At 41.0% G+C, this 24,887-nt stretch overlaps 1 protein-coding gene across 2 annotated transcripts in view; it reads right to left on the minus strand.

The window, feature by feature from the left end:
- The window catches only part of TESK2 (testis associated actin remodelling kinase 2), a 130,451-nt gene that overhangs the window by 1,912 nt on the left and 103,652 nt on the right, over positions 1–24,887 (minus strand). Inside the window, exons 5-10 of one of the 2 annotated variants that reach the window (XM_036892790.2) lie at positions 15,793–15,939; positions 1,785–1,867; positions 1,484–1,568; positions 1,149–1,232; positions 855–941; positions 48–165 (exon numbers count right to left, since the gene is read on the minus strand). In XM_036892790.2, coding sequence (XP_036748685.2) covers positions 48–165; positions 855–941; positions 1,149–1,232; positions 1,484–1,568; positions 1,785–1,867; positions 15,793–15,939 — 604 coding nt within the window. The remainder of the gene's footprint in view (positions 1–47; positions 166–854; positions 942–1,148; positions 1,233–1,483; positions 1,569–1,784; positions 1,868–15,792; positions 15,940–24,887) is intronic. The other variant, XM_036892792.2, reaches the window with a different exon arrangement.

A 24,887-nucleotide genomic window follows, 5' to 3' on the forward strand; every position in this document is an offset into this window, starting at 1 on the left:
ATTCCCTCCCTTGGGGACAGGTTGGACCCTCTGGTCTAATCTCTTACCCTTGGTTGTGGGCTGCAGCTTCTTGTCCCTCTCCAGCTCTTCCTCCTGTAGGTGACTTAGAATTTCCTCCAGGGTCTTCCCGATCTCCACAAAGGATGGGCGTAGTTTGGGATCCATCTGTAGTCATCCACACCAGCTATTAGTCCTGCCCTCCTATCTTCCCTATCAAGGATAGCATTTGAGTCTGTTTCTGGCATCTCTCTTTTGATTCAGTTGTGAAGCTAGGAGATCTTTCCTGAAGGCCCCAGACTATGAGGGCAATTGCCAGAGCTAAGGTCAGGGAAGATGCTATGGTCTAATATCCTCCCCTCTCTCAGCACCCTTTCTGTGTGTCTCATCCCATTGTTGGCACAGAACCTTTCAAAAGGATATGCATTGATTTGTTCTGTTCTTTTTTGAGTTCTGCTAATATATTTCTGGGAGCTACCTGTACAAAGCCCAGCTACTCTCTGGTCATAGCAGGTAGGTCCAGCCCCAGAGCTGTATAAAATGAAGGCTAACAAGAACCTTTTCCATAGGCCTTAGACCAGCTAGACCCACAGTCCAACTAAAACCTGACCAGAATTCCATGAACATCCAAGGCATGAATGTAGTGAGTGGGTCTACCCTGCAGGCTGAGGACTGAGTAATACACAGCAATTTTCCTTTCCTGGGTCTAGGGCGCTGGAGAGTCTGGCAAGCCCAGAGGAGAAGACATGGGCAAAAACGCTCTTCATGAGGCTAATTAGTAGCCTCTCCTTACAGTCTTCACCATGTGAAAAGAGCCCAGTCAGCCCCTGACCAAAGCCAGGGGAAAAGATACTCACATTACAGCAGTTGAAGGTGAGCTGCAGAAAGTGTGGGGGACAGTCTCCCACCATATGTTGAAAGGCATCATAGTCCAGCCCAAAGTTCTGTGAATGGGTATGGTAAGGAGGGAACACGATAGGTCATTAATCCCTTTCCCCATCCTGCCTGCTCCAAAGGAGAGGCTGGGAATGCCCCTAAGAAGTAGCCACACAAACAAAAAGTTTCAGCAATCCACCCCAAAAACAGAATAGTTTCATAGCCTCAAAACAAGCTCCATCCCAGTGGTGCTGTTCTGCATTCCTGCAGCTTACCTCTGTGCGAGGAAGATAGTCCGGATCAGCCTGGATGCGGGCAATGATCTCACAGAGGATGATACCGTAAGAGAACACGTCCGCCTGGTGGGTAGTAAGACCCAGTTTCCCTCAGTGGGGTAAGAGGTGGGATTTCTGCCCTCATGTCCACCAGCCCAGGCCTGGGCCCTACTGCCCATACTTCATCATTCAATTTATTCACTGGGCAGCTGCCAGGTATCAGCTCTACTATTGGCAGAAAGGATGTAGATCCTCATCCTCAATATAAAGGGTGATCCAGTTCACTTTCTGCTAAGATTCTAAGGAGAACCAGGCCTTGAGGTCCTCAGGCTTACCTTCTCATTGTAGGGCTCATCTCGGAGAACCTCGGGAGCCATCCAGAAGGGTGAGCCCACCACAGCCAGCTTTTCACTCCTGGTGCTGTGGGGTGAGATTAAATAGCAAATGAGCTGGCAACCAGCTGGGGCAATGGGATACATGACCACTGGGAATTCCTCTCTCCCAAGGATGGGCACAGACTACCACTGACTGAAATTTAGGGAGTTGTGACCAAGTCCTGGCCTCTGGTAAGAAAGCTAGAGTTTTCTCTTTGCCTCAGCCCCTTCTGTGACCCCAGTACCTACTAGGGCTACCCACCTGACATCAGGAATCTTCTCAGCCAGGCCAAAGTCAGCTACCACTGCAGAGTAACCATTCTCATCCCTCTTTATCAGGCAGTTCTAGGGTTCCCAAAGAAAAAGGATTCATATCATGCTTCAAACACAAATATTTATCTTTGCTTTCTATGTGCTAGGCATAATTCTAAGTGCCAAAGATACTCAATGAACAGAAACCTTGTCCTCTTGGAGCTTACAATCTAGTGGAAGAAGACAAAATTATCAGGCCTAGGCCTGATATCAGACCTGGCCAGGTCATGTAATTATATGACAAGCACCCAAACCTATGCTAACTCACTGCTCACAGGATAACAACCAACCTACTCTCTGGCATTAGTCTATGATTGGCTCTAACCAACCAGACTACCCCATTCCCCTCTGCATACATCTTCATCCAAACTTATGAAAACAAGCTGACTTGTCCGGAAGCAGGAAACAGCTCTTTCCCCCCCCCCAGGCACAAATACCACTCCCCTGCAACCCCAACATTGCTTCAGGGGCTGAGCAGCTCCAGAGTAGAGCTTCTGGACACTAGAGGGCACCATATACAAATACGAAACGCCAAAAGAACCTGGTCCAGAGTAAAATTAATATAACTCCGGAGAAAGATTCAAATGACATGGACCTTATGACTCTTCCTGAAAGGGATTTCAAAATAAAAATCATTAACATGCTAATGGAGGTATGGAAAGATATCCAAGAACTCAGGAATGAATTCAGGTTGGAGATCCAATCATTGAAGAGCAAGATGAAGGGTATTAAAAGCAGGTTGGATATGGTGGAGGAGATGATAAATGAACTAGAAACGAGAGAAAAGGAATACAAAGAAGCTGAGGCACAGAGAGAAAAAAGGATCTCTAAGAATGAAAGAATATTGAGAGAACTGTGTGACCAATCTAAATGGAACAATATTTGCAATATAGAGATACCAGAAGAAGAAGAAGAGAGAGAGAGAAAGGGATAGAAAGTGTCTTTGAGGACGTAGTTGCTGAAAACTTCCCCAATCTGGGGAAGGAGGTAGTCTCTCAGGCCATGGAGATCCACAGATCTCCCAACACAAGGGACCCAAGGAAGACAACACCAAGACATATAGTAATAAAATTGGCAAAGATCAAGGATAAAGACAGACTATTAAAAGCAGCCAGAAAGAGAAATAAGATCACATACAAAGGAAAGCCAATCAGGCTAACATCAGACTTCTCAGCAGAAACCTTACAGGGCAGAATGGAGTGGCATGATGTATTTAATGCAATGAAGCAGAAGGGCCTGGAACCAAGATTACTTTATTGGGCAATATTATCATTTAAATTTGAAGGATGGATTAAACAGCTTCCAGATAAGCAAAAACTGAAAGAATTTACCTCCCACAAACCATCTCTACAGTCTATTTTGGAGGGACTGCTATAGATGGAAGTGTTCCTAAGGTTTAATAACTGTCACCAGAGGTAATAAAACCACAGTAAAGAAAGTAGAACAGCTAATTACTAAGCAAATGCAAAATTAAATGAACTATCCCCAAAGTCAATCAAGGGATAGACAAAGAATACAGAATATGGTACCTAAGATAAAAAGAATGGAGGAGGAAGAAAAAGGAGGAGAAAAAGAAAAGAATCTTTAGATTGTGTTTGTAACAGCATATTAAGTGAGTTAAGTTAGACTCTTACATAGTAAGGAAATTAACCTTGAACCTTTGGTAACCACAAATCTAAAGCCTGCAATGGCAATAAGTACATACCTATCAATAATCGCCCTAAATGTAAATGGACTGAATACACCAATCACATAGAGTCACTGAATGGATAAAAAACAAGACCCATCTATATGCTGCCTACAAGAGACTCACTTTAAAGCCAAAGACATACACAGACTAAAAGTGAAGGGATGGAAAAGATATTTCATGCAACTAACAGAGAGAAAAAAGCAGGAGTTGCAGTACTTGTATCAGACAAAATAGACTTCAAAACAAAGAAAGTCACAAGAGACAAAGAAGGACATTACATAATGATAAAGGGGTCAATCCAACAAGAAGATATAACCATTATAAATATCTATGCTCCCAACACAGGAATACCTACATATGTGAAACAAATACTAACAGAATTAAAAGGGGAAATAGAATGCAATGCATTCATTCTAGGAGACTTCAACACTCCACTCACTCTGAAGGACAGATCAACCAGACAGAAGAAAGTAAGGAGACAGAGGCACTGAACAACACAATAGAACAGATGGACCTAACAGACATCTACAGAACTCTACACCCAAAAGCAACAGAATACACATTCTTCTCAAGTGCACATGGAACATTTTCAAGAATAGATCATAAACTAGGCCACAAAAAGAGGCTCAGTAAATTCAAAAAGATTGAAATTGTACCAATCAGTTTCTCAGATCAGAAAGGTATGAAACTAGAAATAAATTACGCAAAGAAAATGAAAAATCCCACAAATACATGGAGCCTTCAAAACATGCTCCTAAATAACCAGTGGATCAATGACCAAATAAAAACAGAGATCAAGCAATATATGGAGACAAATGACAATATTAATTCAACAGCACAAAATCTGTGGGACACAGCCAAGGCTGTGCTAAGAGGAAAGTATATTGCAATACAGGCCTACCTCAAGAAAAAAGAACAATCCCATATAAACAGTCTAAACTCACAATTAATGAAACTAGAAAAAGAACAACAAATGAAGTCCAAAGTCAGTAGAAGGAGGGACATAATAAAGATTAGAGCAGAAATAAATAAAATTGAGAAGAAAAAAACAATAGAAAGAATCAATGAAAGCAAGAGCTGGTTCTTTGAGAAAATAAACAAAATAGATAAACCCCTAGCCAGACTTATCAAGAAAAAAAGAGAGTCTACACACATAAACAGAATCAGAAATGAGAAAGGAAAAATCACTATGGACACCACCGAAATACAAAGAATTATTAGAGAATACTATGAAAAATTATATGCTAACAAACTGGATAACCTAGAAGAAATGGACAACTTTCTAGAAAAATATAACCTTCCAAGGCTGACCAAGGAAGAAACAGAAAATATGAACAGACCAATTACCAGCAGCGAAATTGAACTGGTAAACAAAGACCTACCTAAGAACAAAATCCCTGGGCCAGATGGCTGCACCACTGAATTTAATCAAACATTTAGTGAAGACCTAATACCCATTCTCCTTAAAGTTTTCCAAAAAAATAGAAGAGGAGGGAATACTTCCAAACTCATTCTATGAGGCTAGCATCACGCTTAATACCAAAACCAGGCAAAGACACGATGAAAAAAGAAAATTACAGACCAATATCTCTGATGAACATAGATGCAAAAATACTCAACAAAATATTAGCAATCTGAATTCAAAAATACATCAAAAAGATCATCCACCATGATCAAGTAGGATTTATGCCAGGGATGCAGGATGATACAACATTCCAAAATCCATCAATATCATCCACCACATAAACAAAAAGGACAAAAACCACATAATCATCTCCATAGATGCTGAAAAAGCATTTGACAAAATTCAACATCCATTCCTGATAAAAACTCTCAACAGAATGGGTATAGAGGGCAAGTATCTCAACATAATAAAGGCCATATATGACAAAACCACCCCCAACATTATACTTAACAGTGAGAAGCTGAAAGCTTTTCCTTTAATATCAGGAACAAGACAGGGATGCCCACTCTCCCCACTTCTATTCAACATAGTACTGGAGGTCCTAGCCATGCCAATCAGACAGCACAAAGAAATAAAAGGCATACAGATTGGCAAGGAAGAAGTCAAACTGTCACTGTTTACAGATGACATGATATTGTACATAAAAAACCCCAAAGAATCCACTCCAAAACTACTAGATCTAATATGTGAATTCAGCAAAGTTGCAGGATACAAAATTAATACACAGAAATCTGTGGCATTCCCATACACTAACAATGAACTAGCAGAGAGAAAAATCAGGAAAACAATTCCATTCACAACTGCATCAAAAAGAATAAAATACCTAGGAATAAACCTAACCAAGGAAGTGAAAGACATATACTCTGAAAACTACAAGACACTCATGAGAGAAATTAAAGAAGATACCAATACATGGAAACACATCCCGTGCTCATGGATAGGAAGAATTAATATTGTCAAAATGGCCATCCTGCCTAAAGCAATCTATAGATTCAATGCAATTCCTATCAAAATACCAACAGCATTCTTCAACGAACTAGAGAAAATCATCCTAAAATTCATATGGAACCACAAAAGACCTCAAATAGCCAAAGCAATCCTGAGAAGGAAGAATAAAGCAGGGGGAATTATGCTCCCCAACTTGAAGCTCTACTACAAAGCCACAGTAATCAAGACAATTTAGCGCTGGCACAAGAACAGACCCATAGACCAATGGAACAGACTAGAAAGCCTTGATATAAACCCAATATGGTCAATTAATATATGATAAAGGAGCCATGGACATACAATGGGGAAATGACAACCTCTTCAACAGCTGGTGTTGGCAAAACTGGACAGCTACATGCAAGAGAGTGAAACTGGATTATTGTTTAACCCCACACACAAAAGTAAACTTGAAATGGATTAAAGGCTTGAATGTAAGTCATGAAACCATAAAACTCTTAGAAGACAACATAGGCAAACATCTCCTGAATATAAGCATGAGCAACTTCTTCCTGAACCCGTCTCCTCGAGAAAGGGAAACAAAAGCAAAAATGAACTCATGGGACTACATCAAACTAAAAAGTTTTTGTATGGCAAAGGACATCATCAATAAAACAAAAAGGCATCCTACAGTATAGGAGAATATATTTGTAAATGACATATCCGACAAGGGGTTAACATCCAAAATATATAAAGAACTTACACACCTAAACACCCAAAAAGCAAATAACCCAATTAACAAATGGGCAGATGATATGAAGAGACAGTTCTCCAAAGAACAAATTCAGATGGCCAACAGACACATGAAAAGATGCTCCACATCACTAATCATCAGGGAAATGCAAATAAAACCACAATGAGATATCACCTCACACCAGTAAGGATGGCCACCATCGAAAAGACTAAGAACAACAAATGCTGGTGAGGATGCGGAGAAAGGGGAACCCTCCTACACTGCTGGTGGGAATGTAAGCTAGTTCAACCATTGTAGAAAGCAATATGGAGGTTCCTCAAAAAAGTAAAAATAGAAATACCATTTGACCCCAGAATCCCACTCCTTGGAATATACCAAAAGAATACAACTTCTCAGATTCAAAAAAGACATATGCACCCCTATGTTTATTGCAGCACTTTTTATAATAGCCAAGAAATGGAAGCAACCTAAGTGTTCATCAGTAGATGAATGGATAAAGAAGAGGTGGTACATATATACAATGGAATACTATTCAGCCTTAAGAAACAAATCCTACCATTTGCAACAACATGAATGGAGCTGGAGGACATTATGCTCAGTGAAATAAGCCAGGCAGAGAAAGACAAATGCCAAATGATTTCCCTCATTTGTGGAGTATAACAATGAAGCAAAACTGAAGGAACAAAATGGCAGCAGACTCAGAGACTCCAAGAATGAACTAGTGGTTACCAAAGGGGAGGGGTGGGGAGGGAGGGAGAAGGGGACTGAGGGGTATTATGTTTAGTATGCATGGTGTGGGGGATCATGGGGAAAACAGTGTAGCACAGAAAAGGCACATAGTGGATCTCTGGCAACTTGCTGCACTGATGGACAGTGACTGTATTGGGGTATGGGTGGGGACTTGATAATATGGATAAATGTAGTAACCACATTGTTTTTTTCATGTGAAACCTTCATAAGAGTGTATATCAATCATACCTTAATTTTAAAAAAAGCTGACTTGTGAAGCCTCAACAGGCACTTCAAGCCTTTGCTTATACTGTCTCCTTCCATTTGGAATGTTCCCCTGATTCTTTTCACCTCAGAAAAGTGTATGTGTCTGAAGGCAAGCTACATTTCCAGCCCTGTCCTCTCTGGCTCTTATCTTTGACTCCTCTCTGCTACTTCCTCTTACAGCCTAGCAGACAGCAAGTTCTGGTTTGGGTCTTCTGCATAGTATTCATGAGTGAGGCTCAGGACATGCTCAATGGACAAACGCTGCTGTTGCCAGAGAAAGAATGAACCCAAGTGACTTGTAAATAACACAAAGCAGCAATAAGCTCTTCCCAAATAGCTGCATTCAAAATAGTCCTACACCACTCTGGCTCAGCAGGCACTTCATTCCACCCTGCTTCCTCTGGAGGCAGGAGAGAGTAAGGATCCTTGGCTCACAGGGACATTTCTGGGACCAGCAAGTCCCCATCTGACCCAAACCAGCCCTCTCATCAGCCTTGGCATCCCGTTGCCAAGGCACTGCCAAGTCACCTCTTGCTTACTCCATGTCAGGTACAGATCAGTCCCTTACTCTGGCCTTGATGTGATCACCCAGTATTATTCTCTCTTTCCCTGAGCTAGAAGGAGCCTATAATTTCTTCAAATCCTCTCCTACCCTGGACCGCAGGTAGACATGTACCATCTCTGGCTTCTAAGCAGGCCCGTCTGTGTGCTTGTCCCTGCTTTGGCCCTTCCATCAGGTCCTGCTGACTCAGCACCCCAGTGCCCTGACTTCAGCTGTCTGTGAGAAGATGGGCCCTAGCCCAGCTTGCCTATTAGACAGCCAAAGCCTAGGCTATAGGGCACTGGCCTGTGAGGTAGGGGTGGCTCAGATATGTCACCTATTTTTCCTCCCCTCCACCTCCTATTTCTTCAGCTTGACTCCAGTCTCCAAGGCTTGGTCTAAAGTCCTGTTTACTATTTGCTTTTTAGCCCTCAGAAATAGCCCTGCTAAATTCATCTTGGGAGCAGCAAAAAAGGCACAGAACAAGGTCACAGTGCATTGCCCCAGTCAAAGCTGTTCAATTTCTGCCCTGTCTTCATGTCATGGAGGCCTTAAGGTCACTCACTGCAAGCCACCCACTCATGCATGAGGAGTGACTTCACAGTAGCTTCTCTGAGTAGCTGAGAAACCACTGAGGTGGGGATGGTCGGAGACTTACAACATGCCAGGCCCACCCTGCCTCTGGGTCTGGAGTGTGACCACTGGCCCTCTTATTAAAGCTTCTCTATAGCCAAAAGCTGGGCACTGGAGCCAAAGACAAAGCAGGGATAATGAAAGCCAGAAGAGCCAAACCCTAGGAGTCTGTATCTGAGGTGATAAGGAAAATGGGAAGGGACCCTGACCAGGAGCAGCCCCTATGGGGCTTTCCAACAAACTCCTGAGCATGCCCTTAATAGCATCCAGGCTAGTGAGGTTTGGCTGGTAGATTTCCTTCTCTACCTTTGCTACTCTGCATATTATAATGCAGGTTCTTCCCATCCCATGAGGATGATACTCTCAGGGTTGTATCCCAGGCTTCCAGTGTCTGTGCTCTATTATAGAGGATATTCCATATTTCTTTTCTAATTACCACCTCTGTGCTAATGACTCCCACATGTATCTCCTCAGCCCTGAACTTCACCCTCAAGCTTCAGACTTACATATCCAGTCTATTTCTGGACATCTCCTCCTGGATTACTCATACTGAACTCCATACATGTAATCCTGACCTCATCTTTTTCCCCTAAAAGCTAAAGCTCTAACTGTATTTTTATGTCAGCTGGTACTGCCATTTTCCACCCAGTTTCCTAAGCTAGAAAGCTGGGACTCATCTGAGATTTTTTACTCTTACTCCAACTAATTTTAGTTTCTAAATGTTTTTCAAATCAGTCCCTGTCTTTATCCCCACCACTACTACTGCCCTAGTTCAGGTCCTTATCATTCCTTCCCTGAATATTGCAATAATTTTCAAACTGGGCTCTCTGGCTTGGTCCCCATTTGATTACCATAATCCACCTTCTCATTCCTGCCAGTGCGATCTTAGTAAAATGCAAATCTGTGCTGCTTCCCTATTTAAAAACAAGCAACCTATTGTATGATTCCATTTATGTGAAATGTCCAGAATAAGCAAATCCATACATACTAGAAATAGATTAGTGGTTGCCCAAGGTTGAAGGGAGAGGGAAATAGAGTATAGAATTTCCTTTTTGGAGTAATGAAAAGTTCTGAAATGAGATAGTGGTGATGGCTGAATATACTAAAAGCCAATGAAGTATATACTTTGGAAGGGTAACATTTTTTGTGTTTGAAGTGTAGCAAAACAAAAACAAAAATAAAAACTGTTACTTCAAAAAAAAAGCTACCAATGGTTCTTCATTTCCTATCTATAAGATAAAATCCAAGTTAGATAGTATAATATGATCAGACTTCTCTCTTTTCAACTCTTATTCCCTATCACTCCAACCTCTGTCTCTGTCTCCATGGCATTGTTTATGCCATTCCCTTTATCTGGTGTGGCCTGGAATATTATCCCCACTCCACACACATAATACTAACTAGAATTCAATTTTCAAGATTCAGTTCAGGCATCATCTCTTTCAATAAACTTCCTCCATACCCTCAGGTTGAGTTAAATAATCTTTTTCTTTTTTTTCAAAATCTCCTATGCATTCTCCTCTCTCTAAACTTAGTATTTGCCATATTATAATGAAGTGTCTGTTTGTATAGTCCCTTCCTATAGCTATAGACGGTAAGCTACAGACTATAAGCTTTAGTAAACCAGGGATATCTCAAGAGGGAAGTAGCCTACAGAGTATTCTGTGGGCTTGGTAAGGGTAAGATGCCTAGCCTTGGGTAAAGGAAAGATGCCTGCTTCTGTCTGTGTTTTTCACAAACACAATCCCAATGGTTCTTCAAAAAAAACACTGTCAGGTGGGTGGATATCAGATCTTTACATTTAAGATGAGAAAAAGTGAAATTTAACAACTGTAAGTGGTGAAGACCCAGGTCTCCAGATTCTAAAGGGGTACCACCTCTTCAAAGGGCTGGAGAGCTTTCCACTGGGGACAGAAAGGCCATGGCAGGAGCAGTGTAGTCTTTAAGATCGCAGCAGGGGTCAGGGCCCATAGAGAAGGCAGCTCTGTTTGTGCAGCCAATGCAATCAGACCCCTTCACTGGGGATGCTGCCCCTACCCTCCAGTGCTGGCTAATCTAAAGGCATCTAGTGTAATGCTTGCATTTCTTACCCAACCTGGAAATGGTCCCAGTACAGACACTGTGGCTAAAATACGAAGCTCAGAGCACTATGGGGTTCTAAGAAGCCAGAACAATTTTCAGGCTGTGTGGGATGGAAGGTCCATTACATAGAAGATGAAGAATACTTGATTCACAAGTATCCTTGCCTAGAATAAGTAGCAGACATAAGTGAGGCTCAGTCAGACTTCCCTGAGGCAAGAGGTCACCTTTTCAGGTTCAAAAAAGGAGCCCAGGCCCCATTCCTCTTTTGCCTTCACCCCTATTGTAATACATAACACTGTAGTGGAGAGACTTACATGTTTGCCTCTTCAAGGCCAGGGAATAATCCCATTCATCTCTGTATCTCTAACCTAGCAGACATGCAGAAGGAGTTAGCAAAAGTTTGTTACATGAACGTTAATATAGATACTGAATCAACTGATGCAACAAAAGTATGCATCCAAGGCATATTCTAACCATACACCTGACTCTAGTGGGGTGTGGGGACTGAGCTGACAAAGGACTCAAATGGGTGGCTATGAATGCATTTCTGGAAGCCAAAACAAATCTCTCAGAATTAGGTCAGAATAGACACCTGAGAGCAGTTCCAGGGTCACCCAGAACAGCTGCACAGTCAGTACTGGTACTGAATTAAACCATCTGAGCAGAGAAATGCTAAGTCCATTTGTTGGTGTTAGCTCTTAAGCTAAAGCTACTTCTGCAACAAAAAAATGGATTTCAGTATGCCATTCCCTCTTTCCCTTTACCCTCAAGAAATCCACTCATAAATCCAGTTAGGATCAAACAGGAAAGTTCTGATTTTACATCTCAAGAAAGGTTACAAAGTTCTTTCAACAGCACAGGGAGATCAGAGACTGACCTGCCCTGCAAATGCCCCAGAGACTGCTAGAGCAGTCTCACAGAAGATTATCTGGTCTAATGTGTCCCATCCCTTGCCCTCCATCCCAGCATGTGATGTCATACCTTTATCCTAGCTCTTGTGTAATAATCTGTTCACATATCTGTGTCCCCAACTAGACTAAGAGCCCATAGATGGTACAGATTGGATTCCAATAATTTTTACGTCCCCAACACTGTGTCCTCTAATAGCATTGTATAAATGGTTTGCAAAAGCTGTTGATGATTCCCATTATAAAAAAATAACTACAGGGCACCCTAATAGACACACTCTACATCTCTTAGGCATTCAAATTTGTTCCTAATTCATGCTTTCCTCAGACTCTGGAAATAGGCATTTTCTGTTCCTAGTTGTGTGGTATAGCCTAAGACCATGGCCAATAGGCTTTTCACTCTGCCTAAACTACCACAGTGGCTTCTTTTGAGTCAACCAAAAACACAAAAACCCAACAACCAAGATTAGAGTACTCCTGGGTAACCAAAGATCAGTGATGCTTAAGCAGATATTAATGATATTAAGCAGAAACAAACTGCTCTCTCAGGTGCATCTAAGAGCCAAGCCTCATACACAGTTGTACTAGTTACTCCTAGGGCTACTGTAAAAAGCTGTGGTTATTGCCACTTCTTGATGGAGCTCATGAACTGAATATTTGAAAGACATTACCTACCACTTCCTTCTAAATAAGTTATCAGTACCACCACTGCACAAATCTTTATCAGGCTGTTTCTTAGAAGTAATTACAAAATTAGATTGAACAGCTAATCTGACAGATTTTTCACTCTTAAAGCAGTTATGCAGTAGCCACTGATGTGTGAATCCCACAAAGGCAATAGCACTCCGAGGAGGCACTCTGATAGGAATAGGAATCCTCTTTGCCTCTACCCCAGACTCACTTGGAAAAAGGCATCTGCTTCTCTCCATCCTGGTTCACCCACCTGGAACATGTTCCTATGATATTAAATCCCTCCTGTTAGCTCTGGTCTGAGAAACCCAGACTGATCGCTCCTGTGAGGTCAAGAACAGAATCTGTTCTACAGACTGGGAACACTGAGGTCCCAAGGGCATGGAGTCATTTGGAGAGGTGGGATAAAACTGGGTCTGGAACTCAAAATCACAGCTCTTAAGCAGATGCTCTGGCCTTGTGCTATCAAGCACATTCTCTGAAAAAGGGCCAGGAAGCCCTACTCTGGCATGCTCTATGCTAGATGCTAGGAGTTAAAAGGTAAAAAAGAGTAGCACTTGAGAAACTCATATGCTGATGGGAGACAGAACACAAAAGAACAATCAAAGAACATGAAGTATACACTACTAAAATACAAGTAAACCTCTTATTGTCCTTAAAAAAATCAAACTCAGACGCAGGGTTGGCAATGAGGAGATAATTTGGAAAGCTCAAAGCCCTGCTCTGTCCCTTCAGCCTTATTTCTCCCGCGGGGCTTCTCATTCTTCTGGTCATCATCACCGCCACCTAGGTCTCCTGGGTGGGACTGCTCTGGCCTATGGGTGGACATACAACCCCCTCCCTAATACCTACAGCACAGGTACAATAAAGCTGAAACAGTCAGACAAACTTTACAAAAAGGTCAGAGATGATAAAAGGGCAATGCACACAGTCTCTCAAAGTGGACAGTCTGGTTTACAAAATTCACTTGTTTTTCTTCAACTTGAGATTCCCTACAGTGTACTTCCCAGTCTGTCTCCAGGTTGCAAAGTCATTTGTTCTCAATTCCTGGAAGTATTCTCAACACTCCTTGAAGTTCAGACCCAAGAAAGCACAGCCCAGAGACACAGAGAATTTCTTTTGTTAAGTTCCTAGTTTCTTGTCTCAAGCCAACTGACACTGGGAATACCCATTCCCTATAAGGAAAACCAAAGGATAGTGGTCTTACCCTATCAGTCCAAAAACTTAGTCATTTTTACAATAGAACATGACAATCCCAGACAGAACCACTCTTGGACACTAGCACAATGGGACAAAATGCTCTGGGGGCACAGAAGGGCACATGATGAGATCTTAGGAACTCAGGGAAGCTTTCCTCCAGGAAGCCTAGCTATCCTAGCCTAGTGGTCTCTTTTCTCTGAAAACCTATAGTCTGTAGTTTTACACTCAATTATAAAATGCTGTAGACTGTTCTTTAGTTATTTCCCAACAAGACTGTAGTACCTCTTGGTCAGAAATTGTCCTTTTTTAATATTCCTTCATCCATGGTGCCAGACACAGGAGACACTCATGTAGGTGTGGGACATATATCTGTGTGACTTGGGTAACTTGCCATGATCTCCCTCCACCTTGGGAGAAATTATGCTAAGTAGGAAGCAAAGATTTGATTTTGGCTGCATGTATAGTGCGAGTAGGCTGTCAAATGAAAGCAGTGTCTAAGTTGATACAACCCCAACCATTTGCCTGGAACAAGTAGGGTTTTCTTAGTCTTGACTCTCTGAAACACTCTAAGGGAGAAGGGCTGACGAAGGGATAAGATACCACCTTCCAGGTGCCAACTGTCCAATTGCCCAGTCTTTGCATGTCCCAATGTAGATAAAGGACTCCTCACAACTGGGCCTCAGCTGGTTACCAGATTCCACCTGCCAGCTTAGTGCTCTTTGAGTAACAACACAGCTGGCTACAAATGGCCCTGCCACACCCAGACCCCTACAATCACCTCCCCAAAGCTATTTTCTTTGTATTAGTTTATAAACCAATAGCCAGGTCTCTCAGGAACAGTACTGCTGTTTGGAACACCAGAACCATCCTAGTGTGAGGCAGCCAAGGACTTAGTGTGCTCTAGCCCTTATTGGCTCTGAAAGCACAGCCTGTTTTTGTTCCCTTTTGCAAACTTTTTCTTATAACAGGCCCCCTTACCCCTCATCCATGACAGTAAGGGTATACATGACACCTACATGAGTGTCTCCTGTGTCTGGCACCATGGATGAAGGAATATTAAAAAAGGACAATTTCTGGCCAAGAGGTACTACAGTCTTGTTGGGAAATAACTAAAGAACAGTCTACAGCATTTTATAATTGAGTGTTCAACCACAGACTATAGGTTTTCAGAGAAAAGGAAGACCACTAGGCTAGGATAGCTAGACTTCCTGGAGGAAATCTTCCCTCCAGGAAGTATGTGGATACGTGTATGTGTGTGCATTTGTAAGTGTTGAGGATGGGGAGTAAAATGACAGCTATTCATGGGCAGGTACAAAACTATTATGCACTTCCCTAAAAGGCTTTAAGTCAGCTTTTGGACAGAAGTCATATTAGATGATTTCTAGTTCCTACATCAATGATCAAACAAGACTATTTATATACACTTTGTAACAGTAGTGTCCTGGACCACTTGGCCCTGAGGTGCCTGCCTTGTAGCATCGCCAACTTCCTCTAAAAGCAACTCTTTTCTAATCTGGTCACACAGTAATTTGGACAGCAAGAGAATACTACAGAGACCAGCTGACTCCAAAGAAGAACTGGCAGGATGGCAGAAACTCAATCGCATAGACAGAAAATGGGTCAGTACATCATGGCCCTCAAAACATGCACTCTAGTGACTGAAAATCACCAAACTCTTGCTCTCAGTTAAGAGCTATCTCCTGGAGGCCATGGAAGAGAACACTAAGAGATATGAGCTCACATTGCTTTGAATCTTGTCACTCACATAGGGCAAAAATCCCTTCATGCCATGTGCTCCAGCAAAACATATTCAGGAGATCGAAATAGAGTATGAAGATTCTCAAGATGTATGCGTTGCCTGGCTCAATACTGAAAGGTACCTGCTGTGAGATGAGATTGGCTTTCTAATAGAAGGACCAGCTATACAGTAATAAGCTGTACCTTCTGTGATTAAGTGGTAAATCTATAAGAGATCTCTATCATTTTGAAGCTCATTAATGACTGGTTTTTCATCACAGCCTTCTTGGTAATAGAAGACAGTATCTCAGATAGTTGTGCAAGTAAAGCCCTCATACCTTAGATGTGAGGTCCCGATGGAATATGCCTTTGAAGTGAAGGTAGCTGAGGCCCACTGCTATATCATAGGCCAGTTTCACCCTCACAGTCCAGGGCAAATGCAGGTTACTGTCTAGCAACTGTTCCAGGTTTCCAGAGTTGATATACTGCAAAACAGAATAAAAACTCAGCTACCATTTGTCAGGAACATTTAAACTGGTGGTGAGACCATGAGAGAGTAAACACCTAGAAGATAGAGGCTGTATGTTTTGTTGTTTTTTAAAGTTACTGAGGGCTTATTCTGCATCCAGGCACTATGGTGGGTGCTACACACAAAGATACCTTTCTTTGAGGAGACCACAATCTATTAAGGGATATATACAAACAACATCATTTGGTAAATACTAAAGTACAGCTTTGTGCAGGTACAACAGCACTAAGCAGTGCAGAGGATAAAGTTATTAACTCAACCTGAGTATGTCAGGGAAAGATGCACAGAGGAAGTAAGGAGTTGGAAGGATGACCTGGGGAGCAGGAAAGAAAGAGAGTCTACACAGAGGGAGTAGCATATGCAAAGTTATAGGTTAGATACATATTCATTCAGGAAACTAACTTACACAGTAAGGACTGAGTGCATGAACAGGAGAGAGGCAGATGAGCCTTTGCTAAGATATATGGACTTGATCCTGTCTGTTTAGGAACAAAAGCTTTTTAAACAGAAGAGCAACAGTTCATATTTGCTTTTAAAAAAAAATTATTTTAGCAATGGTACAATAGGCAGATTAAAGTGGGGAATATGGAGAAAAGAAAACAGGTTAGGTTATTGCAATGATCCTTCTGAAAGAAAAGTGCCTAAATTAAGGAAATGGCAAAAGCAATGGAATAGAGCAAGATTCAAGATGTATTGAGATGGCAAAATCAAAAAAAAACTTGATAACTGCCTAGATAGTGGGATGAGGGCAGTGAAAAGCTGCAGGTTGATCCCAGGCTCTTTGTCCCTAGATGCCTTTACCAAATAGCCAGAACATATAGGGAAAAGCAGGTTTTTAAAAGAAGCGATGTTAAAAGATAGTGAATTCAGTTAGGACATGATGAGTTTAAAGGCTTGAGGGACAACCAAGGTGGAGATGTCCTATAGAGAGTCAGTTTAGAGTTTAGGAACAAAGTCTGGGCGAGAGACTAACATTTAGGAGGCAATAACATTGAGTTGAAGTAGTCACTGATGCCAAGGAATGTATGAAATTGCCCAGGGGTTATCAGGTAAGATAGGAGATTAACAGGATCCCAAGGAACAGTAACATTTAAAGGAGCAGGCAGAGGAGGAAGAACCAAGCAAGAATGTCATCACATAAGCCAAAGAAGGAAAACATTCCAAAGAAAAAATGACCAAAAGTATTAGATGTTACAGATTCAAGTAAGATGAGCTTTATTATAGTGTTCACTGAACGTGCAACTAGGCCACATCTGTGGCCAGAGCAGTTTCAGCAAACTGGTTAAGACCAGAGGAAGACCAAAGTGAACTGAGGAGTGAGTAGGAGATAAGGCTATGGAGAAACTATCTTTAGAAAATTTTTTTGTACATCATTTCTACATACCCATGAAGGACTGCTTTGCTTTTTTTAAAGAACAAATACATATATTTATATAGAAATGATACTTACGATGTAAATATACTATTATTCTCATGTTACAAAAGCCCTTTAGAGGTTAAGCCACTTGCTCAAGGTTACCCAATTATTAAGCCGCAGAGCCTGGGTTCAGACCCAGGCAGTCTGGCTCCAGAGTCCATGCTCTAAACCACAACATTACATTGGAGAGTTAGATGCCACCCAATCAGAGTCAGAGGGCCTATGCAGAACAGGAGCTCAAAATTTTTTACCTATTAGGTTAATGAATTTATTCAAACCTTACATGATATTTTATCTCACTCTTTCTTTCAAGTGAAAGAAAAGAAGGGAAAATTTCTCTAAGTCTAAAATTAAGCTCTTAATACCTTTTTTTTTTTTTGGTGATACTGAATTAACAAAAGACATGGGAATCTCATGGGATAATAAGCAGGAGATCTGAATTTTAGTTCAATTCTCCCTCTTCATAGCCATATAACTTTGGACAAATTAACTAATAACACTATCCTTCAGTTTTCCCACTTGTTAAATAGGATTCATATAACTCACATTGTTATTATGCAAATCTAATACAAGTATATAAAAGTGCTGAGGAAAAAAAAGTTAAGTGCCAAAACCCCTCAGATTTTCTGATGTGATCACATAACACTAACAAAAACCAGTTGGGGGCAGCACAATGCAGCACTTTATATTCTTGGACACAGCGGATCAGGTTTGGCAAGGCAGAGAGAAAGGCTAAAAATACATCTAACTTCTCAAAAGGGAAACCTGCCAATTTGCTTCATCCTGCTTGACAGTCCATCTTTGGACATTTCAAAATGAGGCATAATGACAACATTAGCACAGCACCTTCGCTCTTCACTCCAATTGAATTGGTCCACGGTTCACATTTGAGGGACCCATTTGCTAAAAAGAAACTGAAAGGCAAACTCCACACTACATGGAGGCAATGAAGCTGAGATCTAATCATGCAGACAAATTTCTTTAGCTCCAAAAGTCAGAAAATTCTGTAGAAGTGGTGGTTCACTGCTTTGGGATGGTAACAGTGTGGCATGAAAGTTCTGACTTCTGGAGCCACTTAGGTTTCCCATCTGAGGACCAGGCAGAAAAGACTATGACGAAAAGGCTTTATGCGCACTCTCCTTGGGCCAGGCTAAGCCAGGGCTCTTGATTCCAGTTCAGAGAAACACATGTTTACTCTGTTCCGCCATGTCTCCAAAGGCCTGAGAAATCCACAGACCAAGCCAGAGGAGAAAGGTGAGACAAGGTGAAGAATCACACTGGCTAGTAGGCTTGGCTTTTCTAGTCAAGATGGAAAAAGCACAAACCAAGACCAGAGAGGGAAGCTAAGTGGAGTTAACTGTTACGACCTGTTTTTCTTCCCTGACTTTGGTGTATACTTTGATGGGGCTAATATGCCTCTGTGCCCTCAGAAAACACAACTTTTCAATGCCTCAAGACCTTTGCAATACCTAAGGAAAGGAAGTATGAGATCTGCCAACAAGGAAGATTTCTAAGTTGCTCCATACACTTTGTGCCCATTATTTGGAACATCCACTTTGCATATGTAATCTCCTGGTCCAGCCTCAGCTGATGGTGTCCTCTGAACAAATGCCTCTGCATTCCTCACAGGCAAAAGCAATTGCACCAGTGCATTCAGCTTTCTGGAGTGGGGAAAGCAGCTGCTTTGCTGTTGTTTTCTTCCAGAACATGCCTTTAAGCAGCCCAACAGAATAACCTAAGACCTTGGCAATACATTTAAGTAATCTACTAGAGAGAGAAATTTTCACATTTTTATTGTTGTTCTTTTAATCTTTCAAGTTCAAAGAACTGTAACATCAGCCAATCAAGTGTGTTACAGGTACTTCAATACCTCTCAGCGACCTTCCCCTACTTGCATCAGAACCTGCCTTTCCTCCTCATGGTCTAATAAAATTTTTATAATAGCATTTCTGCCATTTCATTTGTGTTTGATACTTGATTTCATTAAAGACTCTTCCCCTAGAAGACACTCAATAAGCATGTGTGTTGGTGACTAAACAGTATTATATATGCAAGAAATCATATGGCAACACCTTTTTAAAAAATTGCCAAGGGAAGAGATAAGTGGACACTCAGTTCTCCACTCAGGAATATTAATTCAGGTTATTTCTACAAATGTTTATGGGTGTTCCTCCCCTTCCTGCCACTTCTATATGAGAATAAGAACCTGTCTGTTTACATCAACATTCTATCCCCCAGTGATTAGAAGGCCTGGCACATAGTAAATATGGGTATATAAAAATGAATATACTCAGTTTATACCTTATATAAATCCAGTGAAAAACACATAGGTAAGTAAATAATACCAATAACCCTTAAGCAGAGGTAAGTATTTGGGGCATGAAAGTAGCAACTGACTCCCCCTGAGGAGTCTGGAAAGTTTCAGAGAGGAAGCAACATCCGAGTTGGATCCTAACAGACAGGATAATTGAGAATGAGAGTATGTTTCTTCCCATATAGCCCATATAGCCTCTGATGGCACCAACTAGACACAGACAGACAAGCATGCCACAGAGAATATTCTGGAGCAGCAGCTAGGCAATTCTTACTTCTCCCTGAATTAACACTTGACTACACCCAAGGCTCCTGTTTCCAATTCTTGCTGATTCTAATCAGGGGCAGTAGCCTCCCCCAATCATAACCAGTCAGAAGAAGAAGACAAAATAGTTCCTTTTTTCTTTTTACTTTGAATTATTGGTGTACTGATCATTGCAAACAAACAAGCTCAGCTCTGCATATTGAGAGACTCTGAAAAAAATACAAACTTTAAGAATTATTATTCCTTTTTGAAAATTCTACCGAACTGGCCTAGAACCAGGGCACTTACCCAAAGCATATAAATGTGCTGCCATCCAACTAACAGATCATTTGCTACCACCTTCTTAGCAGGGTTATCCTGAAAACTATCCATCCCTCTATCCATCCACCTACACAAACACTGAAAACCTACTAAGTGAAAACACAAAGATAAATGGGGCCAGTCTCTGCCCTTAGTTCATAGCCTAGTCTTGTCTAGTTCACAGTAGAGTAGAGATAACGTATAATCAACTAACAATTTTTTTTCACACAGGACAGTAACATGACCAGGTATGTTACACAGAAATGTCTTCTAACAATAATGTAAGAACTGTATGGAAAGATTAGTAATTGAGGCTGGGAGAACAGAAGGCTTCTGGAATAATCTAGGTGGGAAGTAACAGAGACCTGAATAAGACAATGAGAGCAAGAATGGGAAAGAAGCTAGTATCTGGAGACAACTCAGGGGTAGAATCAACAGGATTTGGTGTTTCATCAAAGGAATGCAGTAATTAAAAGAGATAAGGTATATGAAGTCACAGCACTTAGTTCATAGTACACAACTCATCCTCCCCACTATCAATATCTTATCATCATCATGGGTTACTCCATTATCTTTTTAACTGTTCTTCTTTTCCCCATCTTAAATCTTGGACAGACTGAGCTCTCATTACAATCTATAATGCAGCCAAGACAATCTTTCTGAAATGCCAACCTGAAGCCATTCCCCTGCTAAAATTCTTCAGTGAGGCCCTGTTACTCTTAGGGTAAAAGCCACAATCCTTACTATGGCACACAAAGCCTTCACTCCTGCTTACTTGCACATTTGTACACTGCTGGTCCCTTTACCTGGAATACCTTTCCCCCACATAAGTCTGACTAATCACTAGTTGAGGATTCAGTTCCATTTCATGGAAGCCCATATGTAGGGCTGGAAGTAAGAAAGGACATTCTATGAAAAAGGAACACAAAGATAAAGTGCAGAGATTAGTAGTTATTCCTTTTTCGTTCTGCATAAAGTATAAGTAGAGGAGAAGGAATGATGCTAAAAAGTTAAGATAGTGGTGAAGCCCACACACTGCAGAGGTAGATTGCTAGGATTATATCTCACCTCTGACTAGCTGTGTGACCCTGAGTTGGTTACTCAATTTAAGTCATCTATAAAATGGTAATGATAATAGTGCCTAACCCATGGACTTATGAAGATTTAATGAGTAGATGTGTAAAATGCATAGAATTTGTCAAAGAAAGTTTTTAATGTATGTCTATTGTTACTATTATTATTTTATTTATTATTAGTGTAGAAGTTCTGTAACACCATGATGAAACATCTGTAGTTAATTTGGCAGATCATGGGGACCTCTAAAGGTGTATAGGTATAAAGTTATAATATGATCTGTTGTGTGTTGAATTATGTCTCCCAAAATGATTCATTCAAGTTCTAACTCCTGGTACCTAAGGCTGTGACTTTATTTGAAAACAGGGTCTTTGCAGATGTAATTATGTAAAGATGAGGTCATACTGGAGTAGGGTAGACCCTTAATCCAATATTATTTGTATCTTTATAAAAAGAGAAGAGACACAGACACACAAGGAGAATATCATGTAATGATGAAGGCAGAGATCTGAGTGATGCATCCATAAGCCAAGGAACACTACAGGAAGGTAGGAAGAGGCAAGGGAGGATCTTCCCCTAGAGCCTTCAGAAGGAGCATGGCCCTGCCAACACTTTGATTCTGGACTTGTAGCCTTCAGAGCTGTGAGAGAATATGTATCTGTTGTTATAAGCCACTCACATTGTGGTGCCTTGTTACGGCAGTGTTAGGAAACTAATACATGACCAAAACTACATTTTAAAAAGATCATGCTGGTAGCAGGATAGAGAAGGAACCAGAGGAAGGTTTGGAGGTACTGCAACAATCCAGATGAGACGTGACCAAACTCCTGACTCAGGTTGCTATTATAGGCACAAAAATATGGGCTAGCTAGAATATGCAGAGGTAGAGTCTTAAGGATTTAGCAAACAAGTGGTAAATATGAGAAGTGAGGAAAAAGAATCAAAGGCAACTCAGAGATTCCAAATTGAAGTGTTCAGAGAAGCAATGGAATGAGATCCTTTCACCTTAAGTGCCATCAGTAAGTCAGAAAGCCATCAGAAATCAGCATCAAAGCCTAATAGCCAAGTCAATGGCTTGTCAAACCTCTGTTCTATGGATGGGCCCTCTACAAGAAGGGCCTGGCTCCGACCTAGTTTTCACTGAAGCCCAACAATGCTGTTATGTTGGCCACTGTATGTTTTTTGGTCAGCTCCAAACACAAAGGCTAGCAGATATCCCATCCGCTGCCTTGGTAAAGAACAAAAGAAAGCTTTGTTACCACCCGGGGTAATTCCAGGACAGGCATCCCAAGAGTGTCCTGTGGGAGGTTTGTGCTCCTAAGGAGCCTCCTGATCTCAGATGAAGGTTCCACAGCCACTTTAAGCATACACTGGTATATCTGCCAAGGCCCAGGTTTGCCACAGTTCAGTCTCCACTCCAGAGGGTCCACCAGGGCCTGCCTGATTGAAAACGTCAGTTGTAATGAACTGACTCAAAGAGAAAGGAACCCAAATATGCTTTAGAATATTTAAATGTTTCACTCTCTCTCCCTTCATATATACTTATCTATTGCCCAGAATACTCTTCATCCCTTTCACAGCCTTGTTAATGCTTATTCATCCTTCTAAATCCAGCATGACTCTCTTATTTGGGAAAGCATTTCCTGATACCCAACCCCAAATTTTATACCACTTTAGTCCCCTGTATGTACTTTTACTATTGCTTTCACATTGTACTGTATAACGTTGATGGCAGGGACCAGGTCTTTTTCAACTTTGTAAGCCCAGTATCCAATGAAATGAACAATAAATTGTTGAGTGAACAAATAAATGATTAAGTACAATTAAATAAACAGAGGCAGATTTTAAGTTTCCTCTTTTATTGAAACCCTCTCAATTCAGTCATTAAGGTAATTTTAGATCAATAGAGAAATGTGGTTTTAGAGGAATTTTCGGATAAATGCCACACAAAACAAATATTTAATAATGCCTATTATATGGCAGCATTGAATATAAAGTGAAATACAAAACAGTATGTTTGGCCACTTAGTGATAGGAAATTCTGAGGATCCTTTTACCACCCTATCAGCCGACTCCTTAAAGTGATCAGAATCCCATGGACTTCAAAAATATGACCAAGATCTCCTTTTGGAAATTACATATTTATCAGTAGCTGAAAGTCAAGTAGAAGAGGCCATAAAAGGATCTCCACCTTTACTCCCACAGACAGACACTTAGTATGAACCCATTTACCACTTTAAGAACTTGTGTTTGTTTAACATAACTGAAATGTGTTTTTCTATGCATTTAATCTACTATAAACATCAAAATGACTGTTTACCCTCAAGATTAAAAAAAGTATGATTAAGCTTTTTCCAAAGATTTTTAACTCTTACATCAAACACCTCATAACCAAAATCAAATTTGTTTAAGTGAGGTAAGCATTAAAAGATTAACCTGTAAAATAAATATCAAAGAAATAAACTAAGATAATAATAAGACTGTTGGTCCCTTTGCCCCATGAAGCTCTACTACCAATCAATGGTCTCAGACATGTTTTAAGATCAGGCCAGGTCTCCTGATAACTCCCTCCAGTCTGCTTTCCTATCCCCAAATCCATAACTCTACCAGCAATATGGCTACGGGGCCAATTTAAAAGCATTCTTCTTTGCAGCTTGCTATCTCACATCTACTACAACCCTGCACTCTCCAGATCCAGACAGGAATCACTTGACATTCACCTGGTGATTGGGCTTAGAGAGAACAAAGCAATCTATTAAGAAAGGCAATGTACCCTGCCTCCCCACCAGATCTGAGGAATTGGGGCTTGCCAGTGGACAAAATGAAAATGGAAACCAAAAGAGGTTAAGTTTCTAATTTAGGTGATTTATATGAAAGGAACTCTGTCTTCAAATGAACCAATCATTTCTTTACTTCCTCTGCCTTTATCAGCATACTACTTGGCCTCTAAGGAAAACCAATCATTTTTTTACTTCCTCTGCCTTTATCAGCATACTACTTGGCCTCTAAGGAAGAAATAGAGTAAAAGTTAAAGGAGACAAACTACAAGCTCAAATGGTATCTTCTAGTGGCAAATGGTACAGATAGAGGGGTAGAAAGGGAAGAAGGCTTCCCAATTTGCAATGTGGAAGACAGCTTCTCAGCCCAATGGTCACTCCAAGCTCAGACAGAAATTTCTAAAGTCCAAGGGTCAGATAGGTAACTAAATATTCTCAAGTTCACAGACTACTTGGAGTTATCAAAGGAAGGGGTGGGGACAGAAGACCCACCTAGTTCTGGTTCTATTGCCATGAAAACGGATTTGAGATCTGGTGTACAAATAAGTAGCTACATTCTTAAAGAAAAAGGGAGAGTTGTTTCTTTTCCTTGGTTTCAGACTATCTCAAGTGTCAGAATAATGTGCCCTCTTTAATGAGAAAAATCAGATGGTTTATCTTGAAAGAAGTAAATCTAGATTTATATTATTAACTTGTTCAAAATTACCCGTCGTCTGTCAGCCCCTGAGACTCTCCGGGAAGCAGCTAATGCTAGTCTA

This window comes from Manis pentadactyla, chromosome 4, assembly GCF_030020395.1.
Source record: "Manis pentadactyla isolate mManPen7 chromosome 4, mManPen7.hap1, whole genome shotgun sequence".
Classification (NCBI taxonomy): domain Eukaryota; kingdom Metazoa; phylum Chordata; class Mammalia; order Pholidota; family Manidae; genus Manis; species Manis pentadactyla.